Below are 15,798 nucleotides of genomic sequence, written 5' to 3' on the forward strand. Positions count from 1 at the left end.
CTCTAAGCTGATCAGTTATGGTCTTGAGATACTGGCTGAACACACACACTCACACACACGTGCACACACACACACACAGACTCACACACTCACACACACAGAGTTTCTAATGCACAAACTAGGGGGAAGTTTTCAGACTGACAAACTTGTCACTGGAACTGAATATGCAAAAACGAAGAGCAAAACAAACCCGAATCCAACCACCTCGTTAATAGCTGAGGTCTTTATTTCAAATTCGTTATGTACAGTAAAAGTGCTGCTGAGAACTGGCAGCAACCAGACGCAACATAAACATAATTCTCTCTCAACAATTAGCAGCTTAAGATCTATCAACTACAGTGTTAATGTTCACACGTTCACAAGTGTCATTTCTGTACTTTTCAATTCGTGCAAGTGAGTTTTCACTCTTACACACTTTGATAAAACACACTTACAGTCTAGTGATCACTCCTACTGAGGGCATCACCCAGCATACACGACACACAGACAGCAATGTCAACTCTTAGAGCTGCATTCAAAATCCCCAGCTGCACGTGGGGTGGGAACCGTAATCCGACCTGTGTTGGTTTTTGTTTTTTTTTTTTAAATCATATTTGGCTTTGTTTTGGATGCATATTTTCCGAAGCTGAAAGGCAGCTCCTTGCTGGAACTCACTTGGAATTCAGCATTTCATCCGACTGTACCTCCGAGGAATATGAAATCAGAAAACAAAACCAAATGCAGCAAAGACCACGTGAACATTATGCTCCTTATCACGACGTGGCTAGCAAGGAAGGCTTGATCCCAGTTTTTCCTGGAAGCAAAGTTTTACCTTAATTGGGTGGAAGGGGCTCAGGGGAGAGGGAAGACCCCACCCAGTCCATGAAGTATAAAATGTAACCTTACTTTTGCTTCTTCAGGAGCCCGGGGAATGGAAAGCCTTCTTTGCTAGGGTGCACTGAGTTTCTTTCCAAAGAACTGAGATCCGAGCAGACAGAAGTGCCGTTCAACGATCATATAAAAGGTAAAATATTAGGGAGACTCTACAACTTGAACAGAGTCACCCAGGCTGCCACGGTCAGCCTCACACACCAACACCAACCAGTCATCCAGGAATGCTTCATTTCACAGGGAATGCACGCAGTCTTTAGAAGAGAAGAAGCGTTAAAGCGAGGAGACGTTTCCACCCACAGAACTGTTAAACCGTGAGAGCGAGGTTACAGGAGAACTCTGAACAGATAAGACAACTCAGGGACAGCCACAATGCAAAGAAACTCAGAGGCAACAGGGATAGGCAGGCGAGAAAATGGATGCATGGTTACAAACAGCATTAGGTGCAGACAACTGCTGGGCCTGGGGAATAATCAAGGGACAGGAGAGCTAGAAAGCCATTACTGGGCCTGACCTGGCCTGGAGGAGGTCCTTCCTGGGACAGATGAAGAGGATGGACAGTCAGCGGGGGCCTGTTTGGCTGGGAGCTCGGGGAGCTTCCGGAGGTGCAAACCTTCCTTTGATAGAAATTGTCCCAAAGCCAAAAAAAAAAAAAAAGGAACAATTTTGATCCATCTAGCCAGTGAATTCCGGTGCCCTCCAAACTTTGTAGCCTCTCCACAGTTCAGGGGACTCAAAAGTTCTTAGAAAAACTGGACGATTGTGGCTAGAGTTATTTCCAGTAACTTCGTGGGGCACTCTTCCCCTCTCTGAGAGGCTAACCTAAAGCAGACAGTTAGCAGACACCGTGCTAGTCTGACCAGGTCGTGGTGCCCTCTGACACTTCTACCTAAAGTCACTGCAATATATTTAGGCAGAGTTTAACATTTTATCATTTGTATTTTTATCGTTTGGCCGTGCTTCACGGCATGAGGGATCTTAGCTCCCCGACCAGGGATTGAACCCATGCCCCCTTCATTGGAAGCGCAGAGTCTTAATTGCTGGACTGCTGGGGGAGTCCCAACATTTTTAGATACACGGGCTTGGGAACAATTTGTTTTGGGCCAGGACATAAACTGGTTCCAATTATTTTAAAAGAAAATTCAGCCCCATGGTCCTTGTTCTGGGCAGTGATTCTGAGAGGCCCGCAGAGCTGAAGGTGTGGTGTCACCATCTGGGGGTGGAGGATGGAGTGAAGACTGGGGTACCTGAGTTAGAACGTGAGATGATGATGGACACCACGCGCTGACTCTGAGAAGGCCAGCCTGCCAGGCCACGGGAGGCCGGAGCTGGCATGCAAGCCATCGTCTCGGACGGACAGGCGAGGCTGATCTGGAGCCAGAAGCGTCCCCTGGCACAGGGAGGATGGGCAGAGCATGCTGTGCGTCTCTTTCCAGGGCAGAGGCCATCTGCCCCTTGCTCACTGCCTGGCTGCACAGGACGGAGGCCAAGAGGGACCAGCGTCTGTGATTCAATACTGTGAACACGAAAAGGCTGACCACGCTTTCGAGACAGGCCAGAAAAGTCCAAGTTCCACCAAGATGGTAGAACTGGTGATAAGACAGGGATGCAGGCTCAGCCCATCTTTCTAAACTCTCTATGTAAAGGTCCACTGAGCACAGCTAATATGTCTATCTCGATGAAGAGGAGGCTGACGACATGTTACACCCCAAACTTGGGTCCTTCTAACCTGACGTTTCCTTTCCTGCTCTCTAGGGAGAATCATCCTCAGTTGATTCTCTTGGGCAGACAGAATAAAGCTGTGAAATGAAGGCGGGCTGGGGACAAAATACAGACACAAGATCCCACGTCACTTTGGTCTTGGTAGTTAGGGAGGTGTTAAGAAATAAATTAAGAAAGCACGAGGAATTATTTGTGACTCTCATAGTACAGTCTCAGATTTTCCTAGAGACAACCCCAGCCCAAAGTCACTGGGTGAACCTGTCTTGGGGCAGGAACGTCTCTACCCTGTCACGCTGGTTTGCGGAGACCACCTCCCCTCTGCCTGAGCACCCCTTTCCTCTCCAACCAAGCCAAGCCCGTCGGGGGAGGCGTGGAGGGGCAGGACACCAGGAAGCAGCAGCAGCAGCCAGAGAGGGGGGAGCTGAAGCCGCGTCTCAGACGAGGGCATCAGAGATGGCATTCACAGCAAGTTCTCCTTTCCTCAAACTGTTTCAGGACAAGAGGGGCAGCACACTTAAATATCCACACATCTCTTCATTTAAAAACAGCACTTCTTTATTTCAGAGGAAAAAAAAAAAAAGACCCTCCCAACCCTTTCCAAAAAAACCCAATAATAATAATAACAATAATAAAAAATCCTATTAGAAACCATAAGGAAGCACTGAGAGTTTGAGTATTACATTCTTCAAGTATGCTGTTCGGATTTTTTTGTTTGTTTGTTTTTTTAAGTTGGTGACTATACACATCTTTTTAAAAAAAACCTTAAAAGTGCGGCCATGGGATTTGTTTAAAATTAAGTAGTTAGAGGGCTACTTCAAAATACTGTAGTAGGACTGTGCAGTGATCCTTGGGGTGTGATGTCCTCTTTCGTATCCTAGCAAAGGTTATGGGACCAGGCTCCAAACTGATCATATTTCCAGGGTTAGCTTGAGTGGCCAACTTGGGTGAGAAAGCCAGGGAGATCCACGTGTTCTTCCACGGACAAGGAAAATCCACCCCGAGCGCAGAAACTCAGACATGGAATGTGGTAGGACTTCACAGTAAAGTTAGTCTGGGACGGGGAGAGGTGGTGAGCCCAGACAAGGCAGGGTGTTAGGATCAACTGGTTTCCCTAGTCAGGTGTTCGCGCATCTTTTTAGTGGGTTTTAGTGCAGTCCTTCAAGCCACAATTTAGAATGCCCTTCAGTGTGCTCCAGAGGGTGGGTTCATGTGAAAGGACTGTTTTCAGATTTGCATCCCAAGGAAAATCATGCTACATAAAAGTGATCCAAGATTGTTGCCCAAAAAACTTCTTGGATAAAATCTAAAAAATACTATTGCAATTGCGTCTTTTGAGGAAGAAGAAGAAGAAAAAAAACATTATTCTAAATGTAAACAGATTCACTCAACTCTTGTTGCTGTAGAAAACTCCAGAGGAGGGAAGTGGCCGTCTACATCTTCGCTGCATGCACTCGCCGGAGGGGAGGGGAGCACTGCGTTCCGGGCGACGGCAGCATCATCTGGGTGAGGAGAAGAAGCGCTGCACGTAGCCCAGGAGGGCGTCCCAGTGCTTCCAGAGAAAGGCGATGAACACCACGAGCAGCAACGTGCTGAACGTCCTGCTGCGAGTCTTCATGAGCGGGACCACGCAGTTGGCGACCGTGGACACGAAGACCAAAAGGACTGCCATGACCGCCAGGAGGATGTTGATGAGCTTGCCCAGCAGGTTCCGGGCGGTGGCGTTCTCCAGCCCCTCCAGCTGAACCACCTGCTGCTGCTGCTGCTGCAGCTCCATCTTGGAGATGCGGGTCTGGCACGCCTCCAGGGCCTCCTGCGGGCCAGACAGGGGAGAGGTAAGCCTCGGGAAGCTCACGGCGCCCGGAGCAGCTGCAGGCCTTGCAGGGCGGCCAGGCGCATCCCGAGCCACGTCAGAGATCTGAAATGTGTGCGAGTCTTGAGTGTGAGGGGCCACGGCACAACTCACGACTCAAGCCACTATCATTTACTTTTTGGTTACCATTCAAGCAACTACGATTCCCCTCTGCTGCGCTCCGCTGCATTCAGCCACAGTCAGATCTGGTCTTGAACACTTTAATGACAAGACCTCAAATCCACGATTGTGTCTTTCTTTTCTTCCCCCACGTAACAATGACTAATTTGAGTTGCACAGGACACATGCACTTGCTCACCTAACAGGCCATACAGGCTTCCTTGGTGTTTTCCTCAGCCCCGGTCCCTGCCCTTGGAGTGACTGCCAGTCTGGTGTGTGTTCACCCTTTCACCCGTGTTTAAGCTACACACAGATCTCCTTAGGGAAATGCATGGAATTGTTTAAAAATTTCCTACCTTCGTGCAAATAGTATCACACCACAGGACTGGTCCACAACGTGTTTCTCACTTGACAGAGGGCCCTGGCGATTCTCCACGTCAATGCGTGGAGGCCCACCTGGATCTTCTTAATGGCTACCTAGCATTTACAGCTTGGCTAGGTCACAGTTTACTCAGCCAGCTCCCTACTGGAAAGACCTGGGTTATTTCTACTTCTTACCGAACAATGGAGGAGTGAACCTCCTCTGGACATACTACCAGCTGCTTTTCACGCTAAGTAACCCCCCAACATCAGGCAAAAGGGCTCCCTGCACTGTCTTCTTAGTAAGAGTTGATCTCTGTGAAGAGAACAGACACTGTGCCCAACACCTGACCCAACGTTTCCTTTCATAACCTGCACCCACGGGTTCATATAAAATTGACCATAAAACTCAGAGGACAGGACCTATTTCCTTAGCCGTGGTCAGATACCCTCTGAAGTTCAGCAGTGGTAGGAGCCCTGGGTTATGTGACCTCGGTTTCAGTGGGTCCTGGTTTCCTGGGATCTGAGGTGACGGCAAGGCAACTTCAGACTGAAGCTAAGCTAGAGAAAGGACATACAACAGATATACCCCAGTCCAGAAGGACCTTGGGAAAAACTAAAACATAAACAGACTTCTGGGTCATGGAAAAGGGGGCATCTGGGCAAGTGATCTGGACATTCCCTTGATTCCTTGAGGCTTCTGTCATGCACGGCTCCTGTATTACAGCACCAAGACTGGTTTATTTCAGGATGCTCTCATATGAAACCACCAGAGCTGCCAGAGAAAGGCCGTGGAAACCACAAGGAATAAAGCACTGAAGGTCTTGGTGTGAGTCTTTGAGTTTTCTTAGGGTTTTTAGAAATATCTCCCAACTGGGATGAGAAAAAGTTAAAATATTCTGTTTTGCCATGGATTAAACTAGAGGGCCATTAGCCTTCAACATGACCACTGTTACTGTTGAGTTGTGTCTGACTCTTGGGTGACCCCATGGACTGTGTGCTGCTGCTGCTAAGTCGCTTCAGTCGTGTCCGACTCTGTTTGACCCCATAGACGGCAGCCCACCAGGCTCCCCCGTCCCTGGGATTCTCCAGGCAAGAACACTGGAGTGGGTTGCCATTTCCTTCTCCAACGCATGAAGAGTGAAAGTGAAGTCGCTCAGTCGTGTCCAACTCTTCGCAACCCCATGGACTGCAGCCCACCAGGCTCCTCCGTCCATGGGATTTTCCAGGCAAGAGTACTGGAGTGGGGTGCCATTGCCTTCTCCGCATGGACTGTGTAGCCTGCCATTATTCTCACAAATGGCCTGGTGGGATAGCTGTATAAGGTGGATGTGGCAGTGAGGCCTCTGCCACAGAAGAAGATAGGTCAGGTGGCCCTGGGACCTGTCAGAGCAGCTCCCGAAGCAGTAACCACAGACATAACATCCATGTTCGTCCATCTACTGAGACCATCCTGAGCCCAAGAAACATTTCCCAAGAAGCCAAGCAAGCACATCACCTCCAAATGGTGCAGACTTGAGAAATGCTGGTGGCTCAGACGATAAAGAATCTGCCTGGGATGCGGGAGACCCGGGCTCGATCCCTGGGTTGGGAAGATCCCCTGGAGGAGGGGATGGCTGCCCACTCCAGTTTTCCTGCCTGGGAAATGCCATGGACAGAGGAGGCTGGAGGGCTACAGTCCATGGGTGCGCAGAGAGTCGGACACGACTGAGCAACTGACACTTTTACTTTGAGAAACGCATGGCATCTGAAGAGCAGGTGTGTTACAGGCGGTCTAAGCTTCTTCTAATACTCTGCCCTCTCTGTCTTTGCCCCTAAACATTTTTTTTGTGCATCGTAAAATACACAATATAAAATCTACCATTTACTCCTTTTAAAGTGCTCACTTAAGAAGCATTTAGTAAGTTCACCATGTTGTGAAACCATCGTTCCTATTAAATTCCAGGATGTTTTCATCATCCCCAGAATACCCCTTCCCTTTAGCTATCACTCCCGTTCCTCTCCCTCTAGTTTCTGGCAACCACAGATCCACTTTCTCCGGAGACCTGCTTACTCTGTATGCTTCATGTAAATGGACTCATGCACTGTGCGGCCTTCTGTGACCGGCTTCTTGCACTGAGCTCCATGTTTTCAGGGTGGACACAGGCTGGGGCAGGTGTCGGTGCATCATTCCTTTTTCGTCCCCTTTTTTAATTGTGGTAACATATCTATAATGTAAAATTTACCATCTGAACTGCTTTTAAGTGTGTGGTTCAGTGGTCTGACACGTTCGTTCTGTTGAACAATCACCGCCACCTACCTCCATGCTCTTTTCATTTTAGAAGATTGAGACTCTGGACCCATTAAACAGGAACCCACCCCCAGCCCCCTGCCCCGAGCCCCTGGAAACCCCCATTCTGCTTTCTCTCAGCCTTCTGCTTTTCCACCTGGCCCACTGTGCTGACCTGGATGTCCCGGGCCCGTTCGTAGGACTGATACGCAATTTTCTCTTCCATGCTGGCCAATTCCTGCTTCAAGTTCAAGATTTCATTCTGGTGGAGCTCTGTTAGGTCATTCAGTTGTTCTTCTAATCGTTCACATCTAACAAGAGTGAAAAGTTAAATGTTTCACACGTTCTGTATTTCTGTTGGTTATTATTCACATCCAACCCCCAAATCCATTCTGCAAAGGAAGAAAACGAAAGCACAGAGAAATCAGGTGAGTGGCCTGGGTGACAGGGCATGCTAGTGGGCACAGCTCTCGGTCCCTGGGACAGACAGCTTCTCACAAGGCCGTATCACAGCAGCAACATGGCTCTTCCACATTCTTCTCAACACACAGTATTTGCAGCGAGGCTAGCAGCCCTGGTTAGCTTGAGCAGACCCATTACAAACGAGGCTGTTCTTGCTCTGCCCCCAGCGGCATATGGGAGAGGCAAAAACCTGAGGGATGATAAGCAGTCTCATCAGAAGATACACAGCAGGCAAATGGAAACTGACCTTCCAGCAATCACCAGGAGCTTGTTCCAACCGGGGCAGGTCACTCATTCACCTGGATGTTCGCCATTCAGAGCCCACCATCCCTACTGCCAAGCACAGTGCCTGGCACAGGGTCAACAGACATTTACTGAGTGCCTGCTGTGTGCCCGGTTTGTTCAAGGTTCTGGGAATGCTGCGGTAAGCGAGACCGAACACCTGCCCTCAGGAGTTTACAGCCTTCAGTGGTGGCGGAAGGCAGTAAAACCACAACTGCAGGCACGGGTAAGGGAGCCAGAGAAGATCGGGACGGGGATACGGCAGCGTGCCCAGCGGCCCTGGACTGCTCGGGAAGACCTTTACCCAACCCTGAGAGCTGAAACCTGGGTGATGACATGAACAAGCCACGTGAAGATGTGAGGGGAAGAGTATCTTAAAGCTGAAGAAGTATCTTAGAGCAAGTATAAAGCTCTTGAGATGACAGTCAGCTTGGCAGATTTCAGAGCAGAGAGGGGGCCAGTGTGGCTGCAGCTGAGCAGAAAGTGGGGGAATGCACAGAGAGAGGCTTCCTCAGGAGCAGGGGCCATATTTGTTCATCTGGTACCTCCAGCACTTCAGATTCATGTGAAAAGGTTCATTCTACATGAAGACGGGACCTGGGCAGGGCATCTACGGATCTGTGGGACTGGAACCGTTTAAAAGGAAAAGATCAGAGAGACTGGACAAAGAACACAGGTAAAGGGGGGGGGGGGGGGTAGAAATGTATGGACTAACCAGAACAGCTGGGGGGAAAAAGGAAATCTGTCCTTAAAAAGCAGGGAAGGCAGTGGAAATCTGAACTAGACAGTACATGGACCCAAAGCAGATGCTGAGGGGAGAGGCTGACACGAGGAACACAGGGCTGTCTGCTACGGTGAAGCTTCCGGCAGGTTGTGAGTAGAGTTCAAGGAACCAAAAAAAAAAAAAAGAAGAATGAAAAGAGCTAAGTAGGTAGGAGAAAGGCTGAAGACTACACAGGAAGAAGCCCTGAAAGGGAGGAATCACACAGCTCTAACTGATGGTGACTAGAATGGAAGCGTCTCGGTCAGATGGAGGGCTCATCCCAAGAGGAGGATACACAGTACTTCAGGTTCTACCGAGTTCGGATGAAAAAAAAAAAAAGAATCCATCAAGTTCCAAAATGTAAGATGTGCATTTACTGGGCACCAGCAAATATCTACAGAGCATTTACACTGCATGCGGACTTGTATGTACTCTAGGCTGAGTTCCACCATACGGGAGGGTGTGCACGGGTTCCAGAAGGGGCTGGAGCATTGGCAGACTTCGGTACCCGTGGGGGTAGGGTGGGGTCCTAGAACCAATTCCCCGCAGATGCGACGACTGGGTGCTTCTCAGGCAAGCACATGCTTAACACTGGCACGAAAGTCTTGGCAAACTTTGTACTACAGAAACAGAAATGTCAGAACAAAGGCAAACATTTCAACTACCCTCCCCTTTCGCGTTTAACCAGACGTGCGGTACACAAGCTTTAAAGGAATCCACGGAAGTTCTCTGTTCAAGGTCATCTTTATGTGGCGGCGGCATCAGCAACATTCTCCCTTCTAATAATTACATAATGAATAAATAGATCCTAAACCCCACTCCTTCTCCATGAGACCCAGATTACTGACTCCTATTTGGTTCTCCCGAGTCCTTGATAACAATCTCCGTGCTGCTTTCCTGCCACTGCAACTGTCACCGGAGTGGCCTGAACAACTGGCCGGGAGGCTTCCACTGCGTGTCTGTGGCTCAGGCGGGCCCTCTGGGACTCTGCCTTTTCACGCCATCTGTGGGCCTGGGCATACTCGGAAACACTGCCACCTCTAGAGCTGATTTTCCACCACGTTTTAACTTCAACAAATGCCACGAGATTAGGTTAACATATTGTCTTTTTATGATTTCCTATTAAACCCACCGTGTGTGGTGGTGTCAGTGCTGGATGATTTTGTTATTCTCTCCCCTCACCACAGAGGGGCTAGAGGCTTTTTAAAAATGGGGTCTTCCACTGTGTCAGTTCCTTGGGATTTAGGGCAAGGGCTGGGCTTGGCTGGCAGCAAAGGACTCTCCTAAGCTAGGGCCGATGTGGGGTGGCAGGGTGGGGAGCCTGGCAGCAGTGGCAACCAGCCTGCATGCTGACGGCGGCACACTCAGGTGACATCTCTGCCGTGAGTTCCATGGGCTACCACCTCAGTCTCTCAGCCCACAAACTACGGTCTTTCAGGCTTTCCAGGAAAGTTAGAGACAATCATTTGACATTAAACCTGGCTCACAAATACCATTAGAACAGATTAAAAAGTAAGAGCAGCAGCAACTACCATTCATCCAATGCTTATGATGTAAACTGGGGCTTCAGCAGTAAAGAATTCGCAGGCAATACTACAGGAGCCGCACGGGACACGGGTTCGATCCCTGGGTCGGGAAGATTCCCTGGAGGCGGGCATGGCAACCCACTCCAGCATTCTTGCCTGGGAAATCCCATGGACAGAGGAGCCTGTCACCCTCCAGTCCACAGGGTTTTGAAGAGTCAGAGAAGACTGAGCGATTTAGCTGAATCGATTTAGCATGGATTATGTAAATTAACTTCTACAACCCCAAGACAGTAGGTAATACCTTTACTTTACAGATGAGGAAGCTGGAGCTCAGAAAGATACAGAAATTTGCCCAAGGGCAGAGAAATTAAGTAGGGGAGCGAAGACTTGAATCCAGGTAGGTCAGACTGTAAAGCCAGTTCTTAACCATTCAAGAAGCCCAGATGAATTCCCTTCGTAAGAAGGGTGAGTCAGGTCTAAAGTGGATTCAAATCACACAGCTCCACAGGGGCCTGGACACTACCACACTGATTGATGGCTTTGAAGCTTTACGCCAAGGCGGAGTCAACAGGAGGACTGTAATAAACAAGATTATGGACCCAGAACAGGAAAGAGGATGGTAACAAGTGTTGGTGAGGATGTGGGGGAATTCGAACCCTGGTATACAGCTGGTGCAACTGTTCTCTGGAAAGTAAGTTTGGAGCTCTAAACATAGTTACCATGTGCCCCAGAAATCTCACTCCAGGTGTACACCAGAGAGAAATGAAGACTAACTTCCACTCGAAATTCGTATACAAATATTAATAGAAGCATTATTCATAATGGCCCCAAGTGGAAACAACCCACTATCAACTGATGAATGGATATATAAAGTGTGGTCTATTCATACAACGCAGTGTTATTGCAAAAGAGAGAGAAATGAAGTAATGACACACACTACAGTATGGATGAGCCTTGAAAATATGTTAAGTGAAGGATGCCAGTAAGGAAGAACTGAAAACTGTATGATTCCACATGCATGAAATATTCAAAATAGGCAAAGCTATACAGACAGATGATGCTGTGAAAGTGCTGCACTCAATATGCCAGCAAATTTGGACAACTCAGCAGTGGCCACAGGACTGGAAAAGGGCAGTTTTCATTCCAATCCCAAAGAAAGGCAATGCCAGAGAATGCTCAAACTACTGCACAATTGCACTCATCTCACACGCTAGTAAAGTAGTGCTCAAAATTCTCCAAGCCAGGCTTCAGCAATACGTGAACTGTGAACTTCCAGTTGTTCAAGCTGGTTTTAGAAAAGGCAGAGGAACCAGAGACCAAATTGCCAACATCCGCTGGATCATCGAAAAAGCAAGAGAATTCCAGAAAAACATCTATTTCTGCTTTATTGACTATGCCAAAGTCTTTGTGTGGATCACAACAAACTGGAAAATTCTGAAAGAGATGGGAATACCAGACCACCTGATCTGCCTCTTGAGAAATTTGTATGCAGGTCAGGAAGCAACAGTTAGAACTGGACATGGAACAACAGACTGGTTCCAAATAGGAAAAGGAGTTCATCAAGGCTGTATATTGTCACCCTGCTTATTTCACTTATATGCAGAGTACATCATGAGAAACGCTGGGCTGGAAGAAGCACAAGCTGGAATCAAGATTGCTGGGAGAAATATCAATAACCTCAGATATGCAGATGACACCACCCTTATGGCAGAAAGTGAAGAGGAACTAAAAAGCCTCTTGATGAAGGTGAAAGAGGAGAGTGAAAAGGTTGGCTTAAAGCTCAACATTCAGAAAACTAAGATCATGGCATCTGGTCCCATCACTTCATGGGAAATAGATGGGGAAACAGTGGAAACAGTGTCAGACTTTATTTTTTGGGGCTCCAAAATCACTGCAAATGGTGACTGCAGCCATGAAATTAAAAGACGCTTACTCCTTGGAAGAAAAGTTATGACCAACCTAGATAGCATATTCGAAAGCAGAGACATTACTTTGCCAACAAAAGTCCGTCTAGTCAAGGCTATGGTTTTTCCAGTGGTCATGTATGGATGTGAGAGTTGGACTGTGAAGAAGGCTGAGCGCCGAAGAATTGATGCTTTTGAACTGTGGTGTTGGAGAAGACTCTTGAGAGTTCCTTGGACTGCAAAGAGATCCAACCAGTCCATTCTGAAGGAGATCAGTCCTGGGTGTTCTTTGGAAGGAGTGATGCTAAAGCTGAAACTCCAGTACTTTGGCCACCTCATGCGAAGAGTTGACTCATTGGAAAAGACTCTGATGCTGGGAGGGATTGGGGGCAGAAGGAAAAGGGGACGACAGAGGAGGAGATGGCTGTATGGCATCACCGACTCAATGGACGTGAGTTTGAGTGAACTCTCGGAGTTGGTGATGGACAGGGAGGCCTGGCGTGGTGCAATTCATGGGGTCGCAGAGAGTCGGACTGAACTGAACTGATAGAGACAGAAAGATTAATGGCTGCCAGGGGCTGGGGCAGGGTAGAGAAGATTGTAGACTGATAAACATGTCCTAAACTGATTATGGCTGCATGTGTCTGTGGATATACTAAAACCACTGATTTGCATATCTCAATAAAGCTGTTAAAGAAGATTATGGTAGTTTACTTTGAAATGCATCAAAAAAACCAGCTAAAGGATAGATAGATGGAAAGATATACAGTAAGACAATATATTAACAGTATGGGAGTTAACTGTACACTTTTTTCCCCCAAGTCTGCAGTGTGTTTGAAAGTTTTATAATAAACATCGGGAAAAAATGACTATAGGTATTACAGCGAGGAGCATTTGGGTGTGAGTCCTTTGAGAATCCTACCTCTCAAAGCTGCATGGAGGTCTCAGGTCAGCTCACTTTACATAGCAAATTCCTTCATCTGTAAACTGAGGTTAATAATCTACCTTGAAACATTCGTTTGAGTACACAGGAGGTGTTAAAAAATGTGTTTCTCTTTTATCCAGTTTCAATCTACTAAGAACACAGTGGCTGTTTTGAAAATGTTTCTAGTTCATAATGAAGAGGACATCAAGTGAATACTTGCTTCCTGAAAAGAATTCATGGGAATTTGAAAACCTTTCTAACTAACCAAGTATTTCCTGTGGTGACTGATTCATGCCTTAGTCTCACTTTAGACTCATCCGCAGTCCATGTCATTGTACCAACTACAAAATGAATCCAGTATCTCACACCCAATTTCACATGTTTCTAAAATGATCACTATTTCACACACCTCCCTCCTTTCCCCTTAAGAGTTGTTAAAAATCAGTATGTTACAAAGAGAAATACACCACAAAGTACTGTTTGAAAGGTAAAAAATTTAGTTCCCTGACTATAAAGAATCTTAAATTCTAGGGAACAGAAGAAGCCTTGTTAAATCTCTTTCCATCAAGGAACTATTTCTACAACAGCCCTGACAAGGATTCTCTCTGTTAACACCTCAAGGGGCAGGGTCTCATTTTTCTTAAGAGTTGTTTTCATTGCTAGATAGATGCAGCTATCCATCTAAAACTGAACTAAAGCCTAGCAGGTCCTCCCTCACACCAAGTCCCTCTCTCAGCTACATTACTTGTGACGCCTGCCTTCAGCAATAAGAGGTAGTTCCCATGGATTCCACAGAACCAAACCTTGGTAAAGTCTTAACTGCACACACATCTGTCAGTATCACTCTCTCGCGCACGCCTCGTGTTATTTGTAAAGATGAACCTGTATTTTATTCTGGGGGAAGAGGCAGAAGACAGGAGGTAAGGGCAAGACGCCTGGGAGCCTGGAGGTCGGAGCTAACCGCTGGACAGCCAGGGAGGTCCCAGCATCCATCACTTTAAGGGAACAGGAATGACGTGAACAGAAAGTTGCCAGGTGCCGAGTGACAGGCAGATCAGGACATAAGATGCTTTTTCTGCCCCTCAAACTTTTAACACTTTAACATTTCTTTGAAATGCAACCCTTGAATCCTATATTCTCTTCCGGAATTTTAGATCCAAACTGATGTAGACATTAAGAATTCCCAATGTAATTTTTTAAGTCCCTACTTAAGATTTACCAACCTGCTTTATTCATTTCTTTCACTAAGTTCTTTTTCCTTTAGTATTTCTTTCAGCAAAGCTTATAAGAGGTAATTTTACCTACATGTGTCTGAAAGTGTCTTGGTTTCACCCTCTTCCTCGAAGAATGAAGCAGGTGGGACAGAGCAGCCTCCGTGTAGTTTCTCTTCCCCAGCCCTCTGGAGGTCTCACCGCCATCCTCCGGCAGTGTAATGTCGCATGTGTTTGGTCTGTTTCACACTCAGTCTCTTTCATCAGCTGGATTTCCTGGTGACGCTGGCAACTTTGGCTTCAGAGTACTCCATGCGTTCCCTCCTGCAGGTTATCTCCTCTTTTCAGGTTTTGTTTTGAGCTGTTTCGTGGCTTTGAGTTGTGACAAAACATGTTTTGTATACCTACACCTATGAACAGCTAAGATGATTTATTAGAGGACACTTGAGGCTGGCCCTCGGATTCTTTTTCGACCTGTCTGTAGAAGGGGAGATTCTGTAATGATGTAACACTACTGATGAGTATGTAATGCTACATGTGAATCAGAGTACGTGCAAAAGTCTTCAGCACGTGTTTCTAACTCTTGACCCTTAAAGAACAGTGTCTGTCATATAAAGGTTACTAACATGTCAAAGGCTCTGGAAACCATGTTAGGACTGATTTTGTTCACCGCACATTATAGCTAAAGGCTCTGCACCTTCACTGTTTCTGCTTTGTACCTTTTCTTCACTTGAAAATGTTTTTATGCTGTCGCAGTTTGTCCCAGCCCATGAATCTGCTCATCCAGGTCTCAGACTCAAACCCTGACTCTGCAAAACACTGGTGTGAGTGACCCTGTTCACCTGTTAAGAAGTCTGTCTCCTCCCAAGGGTGGCTGTGAGGATTACACAGGAAATAGATGACAAATGCTTGGCAAAAAAAAAGGCCAAGCCCTAGCGAGGTGGTTCCAGGGGACTGCTTGTCAATCGCCACGGGATCCCAAGTGCTAGGTGGCTGCATTGTTCACAGCTTCCTGCTTCTGATTCTTTTCTCTAACCTTTCATTTCTTCATCTGTCTCCACGTTCTCAGTCTCACATATTCCGGAATTTTCAGCACTCCCAGTATATCCATGCTGCTTTCCCTATGAAATCACACAGGTGGGTTTACGGGGCAGGCACTCTGTTTCTTCTCCACGCTGGGCACAAGCCTCTTCTTGCCTTCTCATCGGGAGGGCCAGCACAAGCACACTGACGGCTCTGGCCATCACCCTGGCTCAAGTCCGCCAGGTGACTGGACTAACTGAACTAGCTGGCCTGTTCCAAGCTGTCCTTTAAATTGGTAAAAACTCTATCTGCCTTCCTTTCACGGCATGTGTTGTGTATGCGTGTGAGGCAAAGTCTCTCGAATAAATTGTATTAGGTCTTTGCAAACCTCCAGAAAGAGTTGAGTAGAAAGTGTTAATCCTTACCCTGGGTTACCATGCCCTTGCAGAAAACGAAAGCTTTCAGAAGCTGAACAATTTACTCACAGTTACATAGGAATTAACAGCAACATC

General features: G+C 47.2%; 1 protein-coding gene across 11 annotated transcripts in view; it reads right to left on the minus strand.

Annotated features, from left to right (window-relative positions):
- Positions 1 to 204: 204 nt before the first annotated feature.
- Positions 205 to 15,798, minus strand: part of TMCC1 (transmembrane and coiled-coil domain family 1) — a 156,562-nt gene continuing 140,968 nt past the window's right edge. For 10 of the 11 annotated variants that reach the window (XM_027523475.1, XM_027523476.1, XM_027523482.1 and 7 more), the window contains 2 exons: positions 7,366 to 7,501; positions 205 to 4,402 (listed from right to left, as the gene is read on the minus strand). In XM_027523475.1, coding sequence (XP_027379276.1) covers positions 4,088 to 4,402; positions 7,366 to 7,501 — 451 coding nt within the window. In that variant the 3' untranslated portion in view covers positions 205 to 4,087. The remainder of the gene's footprint in view (positions 4,403 to 7,365; positions 7,502 to 15,798) is intronic. The other variant, XM_027523485.1, reaches the window with a different exon arrangement.

Source organism: Bos indicus x Bos taurus, chromosome 22 (assembly GCF_003369695.1).
Source record: "Bos indicus x Bos taurus breed Angus x Brahman F1 hybrid chromosome 22, Bos_hybrid_MaternalHap_v2.0, whole genome shotgun sequence".
In the NCBI taxonomy this organism is placed as follows: Eukaryota; Metazoa; Chordata; class Mammalia; order Artiodactyla; family Bovidae; genus Bos; species Bos indicus x Bos taurus.